At 57.2% G+C, this 14636-nt stretch overlaps 1 protein-coding gene across 2 annotated transcripts; it reads left to right on the plus strand.

The window, feature by feature from the left end:
* Window positions 1-504: 504 nt before the first annotated feature.
* On the plus strand, window positions 505-14249 carry urb2 (URB2 ribosome biogenesis homolog; the record flags this gene model as incomplete). Of its 2 annotated transcripts, XM_084463338.1 has the most annotated exons (10): window positions 505-630; window positions 917-1093; window positions 1246-4768; window positions 4991-5151; window positions 5283-5393; window positions 6712-6954; window positions 9736-9829; window positions 10016-10149; window positions 13751-13970; window positions 14212-14249. In XM_084463338.1, the coding sequence occupies 9 exons, from the start codon at window positions 505-507 to the stop codon at window positions 13946-13948; spliced, it is 4767 nt and encodes a 1588-aa protein (XP_084319464.1). In that variant the 3' UTR covers window positions 13949-13970; window positions 14212-14249. The 2 variants fall into 2 exon arrangements, with proteins under 2 accessions (XP_084319464.1, XP_084319463.1); XM_084463337.1 differs by lacking the exon at window positions 14212-14249 and having other exon boundaries at window positions 13751-14091.
* Window positions 14250-14636: the final 387 nt, after the last annotated feature.

Below are 14636 nucleotides of genomic sequence, written 5' to 3' on the forward strand. Positions count from 1 at the left end.
ACTTGGCAGCACTTCTACTGGAGCTAATGATAACCCCAAAAGCATATTTAAAACAAAACAAAAAAACTCGCTTGAACTCTATGTACTCAGTCCATACTAGATAGAACTAGATAATTCACAATGTGTACTTTATGTGAGTAGAGGTAGCATCTGGGTCTGTTTTGGGCTGGCAAGGCCTACGGATCAATGCTGTTTATCATCCTTATTTTGTCCAAATACCGTCTATCTGCATCGCAGTGTCTCCCGGTGGCTCCCTTTCCTTTCTCTGATTACTTCTCCATCTCTTCCTGTCTCAGGCAATTTATTCAGATTTTTACCTCAAAATGTTAGAACAAATGTTTTTGTATCTACACCAAAACTCTAACCCAGAACTAGTCCATCCTCTGTTTACTAATCCACCCTCCAGATGGGCGACGCGCTCCTTCCTGCATGCAATGCTGTGTGACGTGTTCACGTTCTCTTGGGATGCAGGATGATTCCTCTCTCCCTGTCCACAGCACCGTCATGGCTGCCATCTACTCAGGGATTCATCTGAAGCTCAAGAATCCACGCACTTCCTGGGAGGACAAATTGAAACTCGCCCGCTTTGCGTGGATCTCATCCCAGTGTATAATGCCTAACAAGGAACAGGTCCGACATCTGTTACTGTTCTGTCATCTGTTACTGTTCTCTAGTATCTGTTTCTCTCTCTCTCTCTCTCTCTCTCTCTCTCTCTCTCTCTCTCTCTCTCTCTCTCTCTCTCTCTCACTCACACCTAACCAATAGGTTTCTCCTAATTTCTCTCACACCTAACCAAGATGTTTCTCATAATTATGTTTATTACAGAGTGCTGATGTATTAACAGATTGTCCTACTTGGGCTGAGGAGGATTCAGTTGGGTTCAGCTGATGGGTCGCGATTGGTCTGTATTCTACAGGTGCTGTTTGATTGGACGAGCCATGCCTTGACAGGCTTCTACAGTAAGAAGTTGGAACTCCCACAGGAAGTAGTGGAGGGCTTGTGGAAATACCTCGATGACATTCTGCACAGCAGAAAGCTCCAGAACCTCCTAAGCAAAGGGAAAACCATCACCCTACGTCCGGCTGTAGCGCAAGTAAGTGTCTCAAAACTCTCAAATCATGCCCCATACAAGCGTTTTTTGTGTGTTGCTAAACAAAACAAAAACACGCATGACTTGTAAGTTTTGAAGTTCTACAATGTTGTTGAAGTGTGCTTTTGAATGGTGTTCCCTGACTGTGTTGCCAGGTGATTGTTCAGCGTATCCAGGAGTGTGCCGGGTGCGCGCCCTCCACAGCGCCGCCCTCTGTCTCCATGTCCACGGTGCTGAGCTGCTGCCACGGCGTCCTGGCCTCCCCGGTCCTCGCTGCCACCTTCACCACCAAGTACGAGCTGCTGGTGGACCTCCTGGCCAAGCTCTGCTCCCTGGCCTGCTCCAGGCAACAGCACCAGCTGACCACAGAGCCCCCGACGCCCCAGACCCAACCAATCACAGAGTGCACGACGCCCCAGACCCAACCAATCACAGAGTCCTTGACCCAACTGACCACAGAGCCCCCGACGCCCCAGACCCAATCGACCACGACACCCCAGCCGAGTGTAGAGCCGCTGGCACCCCAGGTGTTCCAGGTGCTCCTCCAGGCGTTGAACAGCTACCTGGCCGTCCAGAAGCAGCAGGCCAATCCCAGCCGCGTCTTCTCCCAGGTGACCGCCCACCTGCTGCAACCCTTCCTCCTCCTCCGCCACCTGCTGACCTCGCGCGCCTCCACCCCCCAGGACGACCCGCGGCTCAGCAGGGACATCCGCAGCAGGCTGGACGCCATCCTCCTCTCCGCCCTCTTCCCGCCCGAACAGCTCCCAGCCTATCGGGAGGAGCTCCTTCCAGCCAAGGAGGATGCTGGGACTGTGAGTAAGAGAGGCTCAGCAGGGAGGGGTCTTCTCTCGCCCGTCAACACCATCCTCACCAAGCTGTGTGCCCAGGGCTACTGTCCAGCCCCCATCCACTACGCTGTGAGGTCCAGTTCCCTGCCCCTGCTCTTCAGGCTCTCTCTGGACGCCTACGGCAAAAGTGGAGATCAAAAGATGCTGTGCTTCCTCCTGGTGACCCGGCTGGTCACGGGGCTGGACCTGGACCTCAAAGACCAGCTCACTGTGCAAGAGACGTTCCAGTTGGAGAACTGGGGACTTGCTCTGCTGGCTCTGGAGAACCTGCTCAACCTGTGTCTGACCGGAGATATCTACAATGTAGCCACCGACAAGATCAAACATGGGAACGCCCAGCTGACCTTCTACACCAAGGTGGTCCAGCTGTTGTTCAACCAAGCCCAGCCTGAGATTGCAGCCTGGTACCGCTGCCTCAAGGCCCTGCTCAACCTCAACCACATGATCCTGGAGCCGGATTTGGACGAACTGCTCTCCATTGCCTGGGTGGACTCCAGCTCCCAGGATTCCCGGGTGAGGAAGGCCCGGGAGGCCCTGGTCTCAACTCTCCTCCAGACCTACACCAAGCTCCGCCAGCTGCCCCGCCTGTTCCGAGAGCTGCTGACCATCCTCTGTCGCCCTGCGGCCGACCATCTCCGGCCGCCTCTCCTAACCGAGGCCACGCACAGAGCCCTGGACGCCTGCCTGCTGGACACCCCCGCCGGCCAGAGCATAGAGGTCTGCAGCCTGGTCCTGGAGAGCATCCACACCTTCATCCTCCCAGACTTGGAGGGGAACGCAGACGAAGCCCTGAAGCTCTTCTCCCTGAGTGGGCTCCTGTTCTCCGTCCTGTTCAGCCTGAAGACGCTGGACAGCGCCACCCCGGTCCCGGTGGTCCGGCAGAGCCAGCGCGTGATGGAGGACATGGTCCGGGTGGCGCGGGCCGTAGTGGAGCTGATCCCAGAGCGCTCACTAGTGGAGCTGATCCCAGAGCGCTCACTAGGGGAGCTGATCCCAGAGCGCTCTCCAGGGGAGCTATGGGTAGAGAAGACCCAGGAGGCAGGTCTCCTCCTCAGGTACACCTGGGTGGAGATGGATGCCCTCTTCCAGATTCACTGTAGTAAATACACATCCCCAGGCTGGGGCTCAGACTCAAGCCTAGACAAAGACCCGTTAGACGCCATAGTGAATCTTCTTTCGGGTATGACGGTGACAAACAGCGATCGGGCCAACCATCACTACACCCCTATGAGCCGTTACCTACTGAAACTGCTCACTCTCCAGCAGATGAAGAAAGTCCTCTTAAAAGACGAACTCCTGGCCCAATCCAACACCTCTGAAGTCCTCTGCAGGGCTGCCCAGTCCATTGTGTGGAGAGAGGACCAGCAGCTCCCAGAGCCCAGTAAGCAGCTCTGGGATGGACAGATCACCAGTGTGGATGCCGGGAGCTACCCCGTGGCACACTGGTGCCTGGTGACCTCCAACCTGCCCCTGCTTGCCCCCTACCTCTCAGAGGTCACGTGTCATCACCTGGCCGGTGTTCTCCTCAGCTCTCTGCTCCAGAGGGATGGACACAGGCCAGCAGAGAAGCTCCTCTCCAGCCCTTTCATCTCCACACAGCTGTTTGAGAGCCCCATCCTAGTGGAGATACCTCCTCTCTACTCTGCGTTCGTCAGGACCCTCACGCAAAGGATTGTGGGGGTCCTCAGCACGTCTGATACCGGCTCTGTCTGCCCGGTACTCCGGAAGTTCACTGAGGGAGCCGGAGGTGTAGTCGTCACCCAATCGGAGGGAGATATAAGCGAAACTCCTCCCCCTCAGGAGAGACTGGAGTCCATAGCTCAGGAGTTACTGAGTTCTAGCAAAGCCGGAGCTTCTATATCTCTGTCCCAAACCCAAACAGAGGAGCTTCTCTGCCTCCTCCAGGTCGGCGGGGCTCTGAGGGCGGACGGGATGTCCTCCCAGGACTTCTCCCAGCTGTTCCTGCTGCTGCTCCTCATGGTGGTTGAGGTCCAGCCGCACGGGGCGTCCAGTCCTGCCGCCACGGTCCGGCTGCTAGGTCAGCTGCTCCGTCTGATGGGGGCTCAGCTGACAGGAAGGAACTCCCACTGTGTTCTGAAGATCATCCGCGGGAACAGCCTCCTGGAGGCGGCCATGACGGCTCTGTTCTCCCATAGCGACAGAGGTTTATTCCAGACCCTGGGCAGCTCTGATTGGCTAGCCTGCCTCAGATCCCTGCAGGACTTTGTCCAATCTCTGGTCCAGCTCATCATCCACAGAAACAGCAGCGTTCGCCTCAACCTGGAGAAGTTCACCTCCTTCCTGTTGGGCAGTGAGGCGGCGGTGAGGTCAGCGGCGGCCATTCCAGCTCCGCCCGACGCCCAGGGCGTGTTCTCCCTGCAGCTGCTGCTGGCCTGCCTCAGCTCCCTGGGACAGGCCATGACCTCTGCCCTGGGGAGGAGCAAGCCGCTGGACGAGACTCTGGTCCGGCTGCTGGAGCGGACCGGCGCGGTGCTCGGCCCGGCGGTCCAGACCAGCCTTCAGGCCCAGACGGGCAGCCTTCAGGGCCAGGCCTTCTCGGTGGACGTGGTGACCGGGATGCTGCGCGGCCAGCTGGCCTCCAGCCCACAGGAGGGCGCTGTGGAGGTCCGCCTCAGTCACATGCCCCTGTACCGCAGCTTCAGCCAACAGATCCTCAGGGAACTTTGCCCCGCCCCTCGCCCCACGGACTTCCTGGTGTCATCGCTCCACTTCCTGGCGCAGTACTACTCAGCGGTGGAGAGGAGCAGAGCAGCCGACCTTGGGGAGCTGTTCGTCCAGCTTCTACAGAACGTCAACAAACTCCTGGCAGGTATAATAAGCCCCTTGGGGTCTGGCAGGTATAATAAGCCCCTTGGGGTCTGGCAGGTATAATAAGCCCCTTGGGGTCTGGCAGGTATAATAAGCCCCTTGTACAAATGAGTTTAGATTTCTATTAAATATAACTTTTTTAATGTGTAAAAGAGTGTTGCGTTTATGCACTGAAGGTGTTCGGTATAATAGTGTGTTGCTGAACATATCTGTGCTGGTTCAGCCCCCTGGCTGTCACTTCCTGAGGCGGCGGAGCTGGAGGAGCCTGTGGAGGAGCTACTGCGCCACCTGCTGGTCAGGAGTACCGTCGAGCAGTTCCAGCTGCTGCTGCTGGTGCTGCGGGAGGGACTGGACACGGCCAGGATCCGGGCAGGAAGACACCGGGTAGGAATGAACCCCTTATCCACCACTGAGGAATGCACTGATAAAGGCCTCTTCTCATTTACTGTTTTTGTCGTATTGCTACTGTAGGGTAAGACTGTGTGTGTGTGTGTGTGTGTGTGTGTGTGTTCCAGGAGGTGCTGTCAGCGGTGACCCTGACCAGGCTCCTCAGCTGTTGCCCAGTCCCGGAGGCCTGCTCTAGGGCCTTGTGGCTCCTGGCCCCCCAACTCATCTCCACCCTGGTGGTAAGATCTCAGACAGGAGGAACACAGTTTTTCATTTAGGTTCTGTCCTAAATCAACCCCTGTTCAGCCCTGTGCCCGGGGGGGGGGGGGGATGCACACCTCCACCTGAGATGACTGAGAGACAAGTGTTCAGTTTTGGACGTTGTTTGTATGTTTTGCCGACGTCTGAGGACGGACATGTCCAGGCAGGCGGAGCGGGTTTGGCAGAGGCAGGTTCTGGACGGCTCCGTGTGTTTCCTGTCCCCCACGGCCGGTCCGGCAGCACACTGCAGGCCTGTTACAACCAGAACCAGGACCAGAGCTCGGGCCAGCAACTCTGCTGCCTCTCCACCACTCCCCATGGCTGGCTCGCTGTGGTCTCTCTCTCTCTCCTCTCTCCCTCCCTCTCTCTCTCTCTCTCTCTCCTCTTTCTCTCCTCTCTCTCTCTCCTCTCCCCTCTTTCTCTTTCGTTCTCTCTCCTCTCCTCTCCTCTCTCTCCTCTCTCTCTCTCCTCTCTCCTCTCTCCTATCTTCTCTCTCTCCTCTCCTATCTTCTCTCTCTCCTCTCCTATCTTCTCTCTCTCCTCTCTCTTCTCTCCTCTCCTCTCTCTCCTCTCTCCTCTCTCTCTCCTCTCTCCTATCTTCTCTCTCTTCTCTCTCCCCTCTCTCCTCTCTCTCTCCTCCTATCTTCTCTCTCTTCTCTCCTCTCTCTCTTCTCTCCTATCTTCTCTCTCTTCTCTCCTCTCCTCTCTCTCCTCTCTCTCTCTCCTCTCTCCTATCTTCTCTCTCTTCTCTCTCCCCTCTCTCCTCTCTCTCTCCTCTCCTATCTTCTCTCCTTTCTCTCTCTCCTCTCTCCTATCTTCTCTCTCTCCTCTCCTATCTTCTCTCTCTCCTCTCCTATCTTCTCTCTCTCCTCTCTCTTCTCTTCTCTCCTCTCCTCTCTCTCCTCTCTCTCTCTCCTCTCTCCTATCTTCTCTCTCTTCTCTCTCCCCTCTCTCCTCTCTCTCCTCTCCTATCTTCTCTCTCTTCTCTCTCCCCTCTCTCCTCTCTCTCTCCTCCTATCTTCTCTCTCTCCTCTCTCCTCTCTCTCCTCTCTCCTCTCTCTTCTCTCTCCCCTCTCTCCTCTCTCTCTCCTCTCCTATCTTCTCTCCCTTCTCTCTTCTCTCTCTCCTATCTTCTCTCTCTCTCTCTCTCTGGAAGGATGGGACTCTGATGAAGGAGGGTTCAGCTCTGGGGAGTTTCTCATTATTGTTTGTCTCTTTCCCTTTTCTTTACTCTCATTCTCTCCGTCTTCTCTCCTTCCCTCCGATCTATCCCTCTCTTCCCCTCTCCTTCTGTAGTTCATAGTGAAGGAGTCCAGCCAGGACGTGGCGTTGACCTCTGACCTCACCGTGCCGGCGTTGACCTGCCTGACCACCCTGCTCCGCCAGGGGGAGGGCGTCCTGTCCAACCCCCACCACGTGACCCTGGTGCTGGTGGCTCTCCAGCTCGCTCCCCTGGAGCACCTGAGCCCGCCGGCGTACCACGCCCGCTTCCACGCCGTCCACGAGGCGCTGTTCTCCATCATCCAGTGCCACCCCCAGGTAGGGCAGCACGGGGACACACCTACCCCCCAGGTAGGGCAGCACGGGGACACACCTACCCCCCAGGTAGGGCAGCACGGGGACACACCTACCCCCCAGGTAGGGCAGCACGGGGACACACCTACCCCCCAGGTAGGGCAGCACGGGGACACACCTACCCCCCAGGTAGGGCAGCACGGGGACACACTCACCCCCCAGGTAGGGCAGCACGGAGACACACTCACCCCCCAGGTAGGGCAGCACGGGGACACACCTACCCCCCAGGTAGGGCAGCACGGAGACACACTCACCCCCCAGGTAGGGCAGCACGGGGACACACTCACCCCCCAGGTAGGGCAGCACGGGGACACACTCACCCCCCAGGTAGGGCAGCACGGGGACACACTCACCCCCCAGGTAGGGCAGCACGGAGACACACCTACCCCCCAGGTAGGGCAGCGCGGGGACACACTCACCCCCCAGGTAGGGCAGCACGGGGACACACCTACCCCCCAGGTAGGGCAGCACGGGGACACACCTACCCCCCAGGTAGGGCAGCACGGGGACACACTCACCCCCCAGGTAGGGCAGCACGGGGACACACCTACCACCCAGGTAGGGCAGCACGGGGACACACCTACCACCCAGGTAGGGCAGCACGGGGACACACCTACCCCCCAGGTAGGGCAGCACGGGGACACACTCACCCCCCAGGTAGGGCAGCACGGGGACACACTCACCCCCCAGGTAGGGCAGCACGGGGACACACCTACCCCCCAGGTAGGGCAGCACGGAGACACACTCACCCCCCAGGTAGGGCAGCGCGGGGACACACTCACCCCCCAGGTAGGGCAGCACGGGGACACACCTACCCCCCAGGTAGGGCAGCACGGGGACACACCTACCCCCCAGGTAGGGCAGCACGGGGACACACCTACCCCCCAGGTAGGGCAGCACGGGGACACACCTACCCCCCAGGTAGGGCAGCACAGGGACACACTCACCCCCCAGGTAGGGCAGCACAGGGACACACTCACCCCCCAGGTAGGGCAGCACGGGGACACACCTACCCCCCAGGTAGGGCAGCACAGGGACACACTCACCCCCCAGGTAGGGCAGCACGGACATCTCATAGCTGGTCTCTCATAGCTAGTCTCTCATAGCTGGTCTCTCATAGCTGGTCTCTCATAGCTGGTCTCACATAGCTGGTCTCTCATAGCTAGTCTCTCATAGCTAGTCTCTCATAGCTAGTCTCTCATAGCTGGTCTCTCATAGCTGGTCTCTCATAGCTGGTCTCATAGCTGGTCTCATAGCTAGTCTCTCATAGCTGGTCTCTCATAGCTGGTCTCTCATAGCTGGTCTCTCATAGCTGGTCTCTTATAGCTGGTCTCTCATAGCTAGTCTCTCATAGCTAGTCTCTCATAGCTGGTCTCTCATAGCTGGTCTCTCATAGCTAGTCTCAACTGGTCTCATAGCTGGTCTCTGATAGCTGGTCTCATAGCTGGTCTCTCATAGCTAGTCTCTCATAGCTGGTCTCTCATAGCTGGTCTCTCATAGCTGGTCTCTCATAGTTAGTCTTTCATAGCTGGTCTCTCATAGCTGGTCTCTCATAGCTAGTCTCATAGCTGGTCTCTCATAGCTGGTCTCTCATAGCTGGTCTCTCATAGCTGGTCTCTCATAGCTAGTCTCTCATAGCTGGTCTCTCATAGCTAGTCTCATAGCTGGTCTCTCATAGCTGGTCTCTCATAGCTGGTCTCTCATAGCTGGTCTCTCATAGCTGGTCTCATAGCTAGTCTCTCATAGCTGGTCTCTCATAGCTAGTCTCATAGCTGGTCTCTCATAGCTGGTCTCTCATAGCTGGTCTCTCATAGCTGGTCTCTCATAGCTAGTCTCTGATAGCTGGTCTCTCAAAGCTAGTCTCTCATAGCTAGTCTCTCAAAGCTAGTCTCTCAAAGCTAGTCTCTGATAGCTGGTCTCTCAAAGCTAGTCTCTGATAGCTAGTCTCTCAAAGCTAGTCTCTCAAAGCTAGTCTCTGATAGCTAGTCTCTCAAAGCTAGTCTCTCATAGCTAGTCTCTCAAAGCTAGTCTCTCAAAGCTAGTCTCTTCTAGCCAAACTATCTTCACACCTCGTTTTGCTGTGTTCTAGCGCTGAACCCCGTTATCATTCTGAACCCCGTTATCATTCTGAACCCCGTTATCATTCTGAACCCCGTTATCATTCTGAACCCCGTTATCATTCTGAACCCCGTTATCATTCTGAACCCCGTTATCATTCTGAAATGCCGTATTTCTTTTAACCAATCACAGTGGTCGTGGCCGGCACTAAGCTTGTTGTTTTTTCAACGGCGCCCTTGCTAAATAACGCTGCAGTTGGGTGGCGCCAATGAGAGGATTGTTCCAGAAATGTCCGTCCTGTGAGTCAGACTATTCCAGACAGCTCGGTCTGTCCAGAGGTGTGTAGCTGTGTCCTACAGGGGGAGCTGTGTCCTACAGGGGGAGCTGTGTTACCTGGAGGAGAGCGCTTGACCTGAGTGATATCAGAGGGCAGTTTGGGAGAGAGGGCCTCGTTGACCCCCCCTGCTCTACCGCTGATTCAGAGAGATCACCCGCCCCCCCGCCCCCCCCTGCTCTACCGCTACTCGCTTTCGCCTTGGTATTTTGTAACCATGTTTCTTTCTCTTTTCACGTGTGTGTGTGTGTGTGTGTGCGTGTGTGTGCGTGCGTGTGTGTGCGTGCGCGTGAGTGCGTGTGCGTGTGTGTGTGTGTGTGCGTGTGTATGTGTGTGTGTGTGTGTGTGTCCAGGTGATGCTGAAGGCAGCTCCTTCCTTCCTGAATGTGTTCTACCGTCTGGTGGCGTCCATCGTGCAGGAGGGCAGGCAGAGGTCGGAGGGCAGAGGTGGGGCGACAGCAGTGATGACATCATGTATTATATTTCAATACATAATCTGGATTATACAATTTTAGGTTACGATTTAGTTTTGGCTGCCTCATGAAATGAAGACGTCACACACACACACACACACACACACACACTAGGGCTGTTTACTGGGTATATGAGGCAGTGTAAACCTGGTCTCTCCAGGGGGTGAGGGGGAGGAGCTTCTGCAGTGCGCCATGCTGGTGGAGAGGATGTACTCCCACATTGCCAGCGCTGCCGAGGGCTTCACCGTCCTCTCGTCCTTCATCATCGCCCAGTACGTCAGCGAGCTGCAGAAGGTGAGAACTCCCCTACTGTGTGTGTGTGTGTGCCAGTTAACCACCCACCCACTAAACTAACCCACCCACCCACTAAACTAACCCACCCACCCACTAAACTAACCCACCCACCCAGTTAACCACCCACCCACTAAACTAACCCACCCACCCAGTTAACCACCCACTCACCCACTAAACTAACCCACCCACCCAGTTAACCACCCACCCACCCACTAAACTAACCCACCCACCCAGATAACCACCCACCCACTAAACTAACCCACCCACCCACTAAACTAACCCACCCACCCAGTTAACCACCCACCCACCCAGTTAACCACCCACCCACCCACTAAACTAACCCACCAGCCCAGTTAACCAACCACCCACCCACTAAACTAACCCACCCACCCAGTTAACCACCCACCCACCCAGTTAACCACCCACCCACCCACTAAACTAACCCACCAGCCCAGTTAACCAACCACCCACCCACTAAACTAACCCACCCACCCACTAAACTAACCCACCCGCCCAGTTAACCACCCACCCACTAAACTAACCCACCCGCCCAGTTAACCACCCACCCACCCACTAAACTAACCCACCCACCCAGTTAACCACCCACCCACCCACTAAACTAACCCACCCACCCAGATAACCACCCACCCACTAAACTAACCCACCCACCCAGTTAACCACCCACCCACTAAACTAACCCACCCACCCAGTTAACCACCCACCCACTAAACTAACCCACCCACCCACTAAACTAACCCACCCACCCAGTTAACCACCCACCCACCCAGTTAACCACCCACCCACTAAACTAACCCACCCACCCAGTTAACCACCCACCCACTAAACTAACCCACCCACCCAGTTAACCACCCACCCACTAAACTAACCCACCCACCCAGTTAACCACCCACCCACTAAACTAACCCACCCACCCAGTTAACCACCCACCCACCCACTAAACTAACCCACCCACCCAGTTAACCACCCACCCACCCACCCACCCGCCCAGTTAACCACCCACCCACCCAGTTAACCACCCATGGTTAACCACCCACCCACCCAGTTAACCACCCACCCACCCACCCAGTTAACCACCCATGGTTAACCACCCACCCACCCACCCGCATATCCCAGGAGGTACAAAGCACTTTTCCTCCTAAGACCTGGCGTCCACATGCGTGTACAACCATAATTTGGTTAAATGACAAAAATAACAAAAACAAAATAAATGTACAATAACTAAGTAAAAAGTAAATAGCTAAAGGACAGAGAAATAAATAGAGGTATTGGTCAGAATAAGGTGTCTATTCAAATAAAATAAAATCAAAGCTTTATTTGTATAGCGCATTTCATACCCAGAGGCAACACAATGCGCTTTACAGAGAACAAGGGAGGTGGGCATACGACCCACCCCTACATATTCCAGAGGGAAGCACAAAAAACACTATTGAAGTTAGAGAGGTAACATAGGAGAGAGGTAACATAGGAGAGAGGTAACATAGGAGAGAGGTAACATAGGAGAGAGGTAACATAGGAGAGAGGTAACATAGGAGAGGAAGGGTCCCAAGTTCTGTGGAATCTTTGTAAAGATCCTCTGACCGTGTGCTTGATTTTTTTCTAGATGCAGAAAATACATTAAATCTTTCAACCAAGAAGTTGTGCAGGAGGGTCAGGACTTCCAATGTAGCAAAATACGACATCTGGCTCTGAGGGATGAGTGAATTTAATATTGTCCTCCACCACCAGAATATCGGCCACCAAATATAATATAATATAATATAATATAATATTAGTATCGGGATATTGGCTTGAAATATCGCCCCAAAATATCGGTGTCGTATCGGTATAGGCCACTGCAACGATCCCGGATCGGCCTTAAAAAAAACATATCGGTCGGACACTAGTGTCAATACTAGCGTCCCCCCCCCCCCCCCCGCTCAGCGCTCCCCAGCGCCCCCCCCCCCCTGCTCAGCGCTCCCCAGCGCCCCCCCCCCCTGCTCAGCGCTCCCCAGCGTCCCCCCCCCTGCTCAGCGCTCCCCAGCGTCCCCCCCCCTGCTCAGCGCTCCCCAGCGTCCCCCCCCCCTGCTCAGCGCTCCCCAGCGTCCACCCCCCCACCCCCCCCCCCCTGCTCAGCGCTCCCCAGCGTCCACCCCCCCTGCTCAGCGCTCCCCAGCGTCCACCCCCCCACCCCCCCCCCCCTGCTCAGCGCTCCCCAGCGTCCACCCCCCCCCCGCCCCTGCTCAGCGCTCCCCAGCGCCCCCCCCCCCTGCTCAGCGCTCCCCAGCGCCCCCCCCCCCTGCTCAGCGCACCCCAGCGCCCCCCCCCCTGCTCAGCGCTCCCCAGCGTCCCCCCCCCTGCTCAGCGTCCCCCCCCCCCGCTCAGTGCTCCTCAGCGTCCCCCCCCCACCCCTGCTCAGCGTCCCCCCCCCCCGCTCAGTGCTCCTCAGCGTCCCCCCCCCCCCCCTGCTCAGCGCTCCCCAGCGTCCGTCCCCCCGCTCGGCGCTCCCCGGCGTCCCCCCCCCTGCTCAGCGCTCCCCAGCGTCCCCCCCCCCCGGTCAGCGCTCCCCAGCGTCCCCCCCCCCCGCTCGGCGCTCCCCGGCGTCCCCCCCCCTGCTCAGCGCTCCCCAGCGCCCCCCCCCCTGCTCAGCGCTCCCCAGCGCCCCCCCCCCCCGGTCAGCGCTCCCCAGCGTCCCCCCCCCCCGCTCGGCGCTCCCCGGCGTCCCCCCCCCTGCTCAGCGCTCCCCAGCGCCCCCCCCCCTGCTCAGTGCTCCCCACCCTCCGTCCCCCCCCCCCGGTCAGCGCTCCCCAGCGTCCCCCCCTGCTCAGCGCTCCCCAGCGTCCCCCCCCCCCCCTGCTCAGCGCTCCCCAGCGCCCCCCCCCCCCCCCCCTGCTCAGCGCTCCCCAGCGCCCCCCCCCCTGCTCAGTGCTCCCCACCCTCCGTCCCCCCCCCCTGCTCAGCGCTCCCCAGCGTCCCCCCCCCCCGCTCAGCGCTCCCCAGCGCCCCCCACCCCTGCTCAGCGCTCCCCAGCTGTCCTCAATCAGCGCACTCTCAAAGGAAACGCAGGGATTGCGAGGTGATCGTTTGAACCCGCAGGATTGTGGGATTTGGTGGAGACAGAGAGAGAGAGGAACGACTTCCTGTTTCATTTCCTCAGTAATCTCAGGTCCTGAGCTGGGACAACGCATCCCCATCTGACCGAGACAAGTTTGGTTTAGGATTGTTTTCTTTGCACAAAAGCTATTCGTACAACTAAAGAATGAAGACAGGAACTGAAACACTTAAAGAGGACAGTAGATGTGCAACTGTGCATGTAGGCAGAAACCCAACATGGTCTTAAAGACACCTGGCCTGACACTCAAACTGAGTTCCCATGTTGCTTCACTTCCTGGTTCAGTGTGAACGGGCTCCTGTTGAAGCCATATTCCCAGGTGGGCGTCACCGAAGGAGTCTAGTTCCCTTCCTCATCCCCTAACCAATCACGTTGCACCCACCACCCAAAACCATCCACCCAACACCCACCACCCAACACGTGTGCATGTGTGTGTGTGTGTGTGTGTGTGCATGTGTGTGTGTGTGTGTGTGTGTGTGTTTGCTCATCCAGGTGACCCTGAGACCGGACATAAAGCGTCACCTGACGGAGGGTGTGTACCGGATCCTGGACCTGTGTGTGGAGCAGGATGTCAAGTTCCTCACCTCCTCGCTGCAGATGGGCGTGCGAGAGGTGTTCAACGAGCTCTACAGCAGCTACACACACTACCACAAGACCCAGAGACAGGGGGAGGACAGGTACACGGCCTGAGACAGAGACAGGGGGAGGACAAGTACACGGCCTGAGACAGAGACAGGGGGAGGACAAGTACACGGCCTGAGACAGAGACAGGGGAGGACAAGTACAGCTACACACACTACCACAAGACCCAGAGGCAGGGCGAGGACAGGTACACGGCCTGAGACAGAGGCAGGGGGAGGGGGAGGGGGAGGGGGAGGACAAGTACACGGCCTGAGACAGAGGCAGGGGGGGGACAAGTACACGGCCTGAGACAGAGACAGGGGGGGGACAAGTACAGCTACACACACTACCACAAGACCCAGAGGCAGGGGAGGACAAGTACACGGCCTGAGCCAGAGGCAGGGCGAGGACAAGTACACGGCCAGAGCGAGAGACAGGGGAGGACGAGTACACGGCCTGAGACAGGGGAGGACGAGTACACGGCCTGAGACAGAGGCAGGGGAGGACGAGTACACGGCCTGAGCCAGAGGCAGGGGAGGACAAGGGCCTGAGCGAGGCTGCCTCCTCGGGGTTGACACCGCTACCCTGCCCCTCGTACTCCGGCGCCCACAACTAAATCAGTCTCATCAAGAAGAAGAAGAAGAGGTCTTATCATTGAGACTTGCCCAAACTCTGTATTCACACCATCACAGTTTAAATGTGTAAACTATATTTTTTATGTTTGTGTAATTTAATACAAATTGATTTGTAACATAAA

The sequence above is a fragment of the Borostomias antarcticus genome (assembly GCF_949987555.1).
Source record: "Borostomias antarcticus genome assembly, contig: scaffold_175, whole genome shotgun sequence".
In the NCBI taxonomy this organism is placed as follows: domain Eukaryota; kingdom Metazoa; phylum Chordata; class Actinopteri; order Stomiiformes; family Stomiidae; genus Borostomias; species Borostomias antarcticus.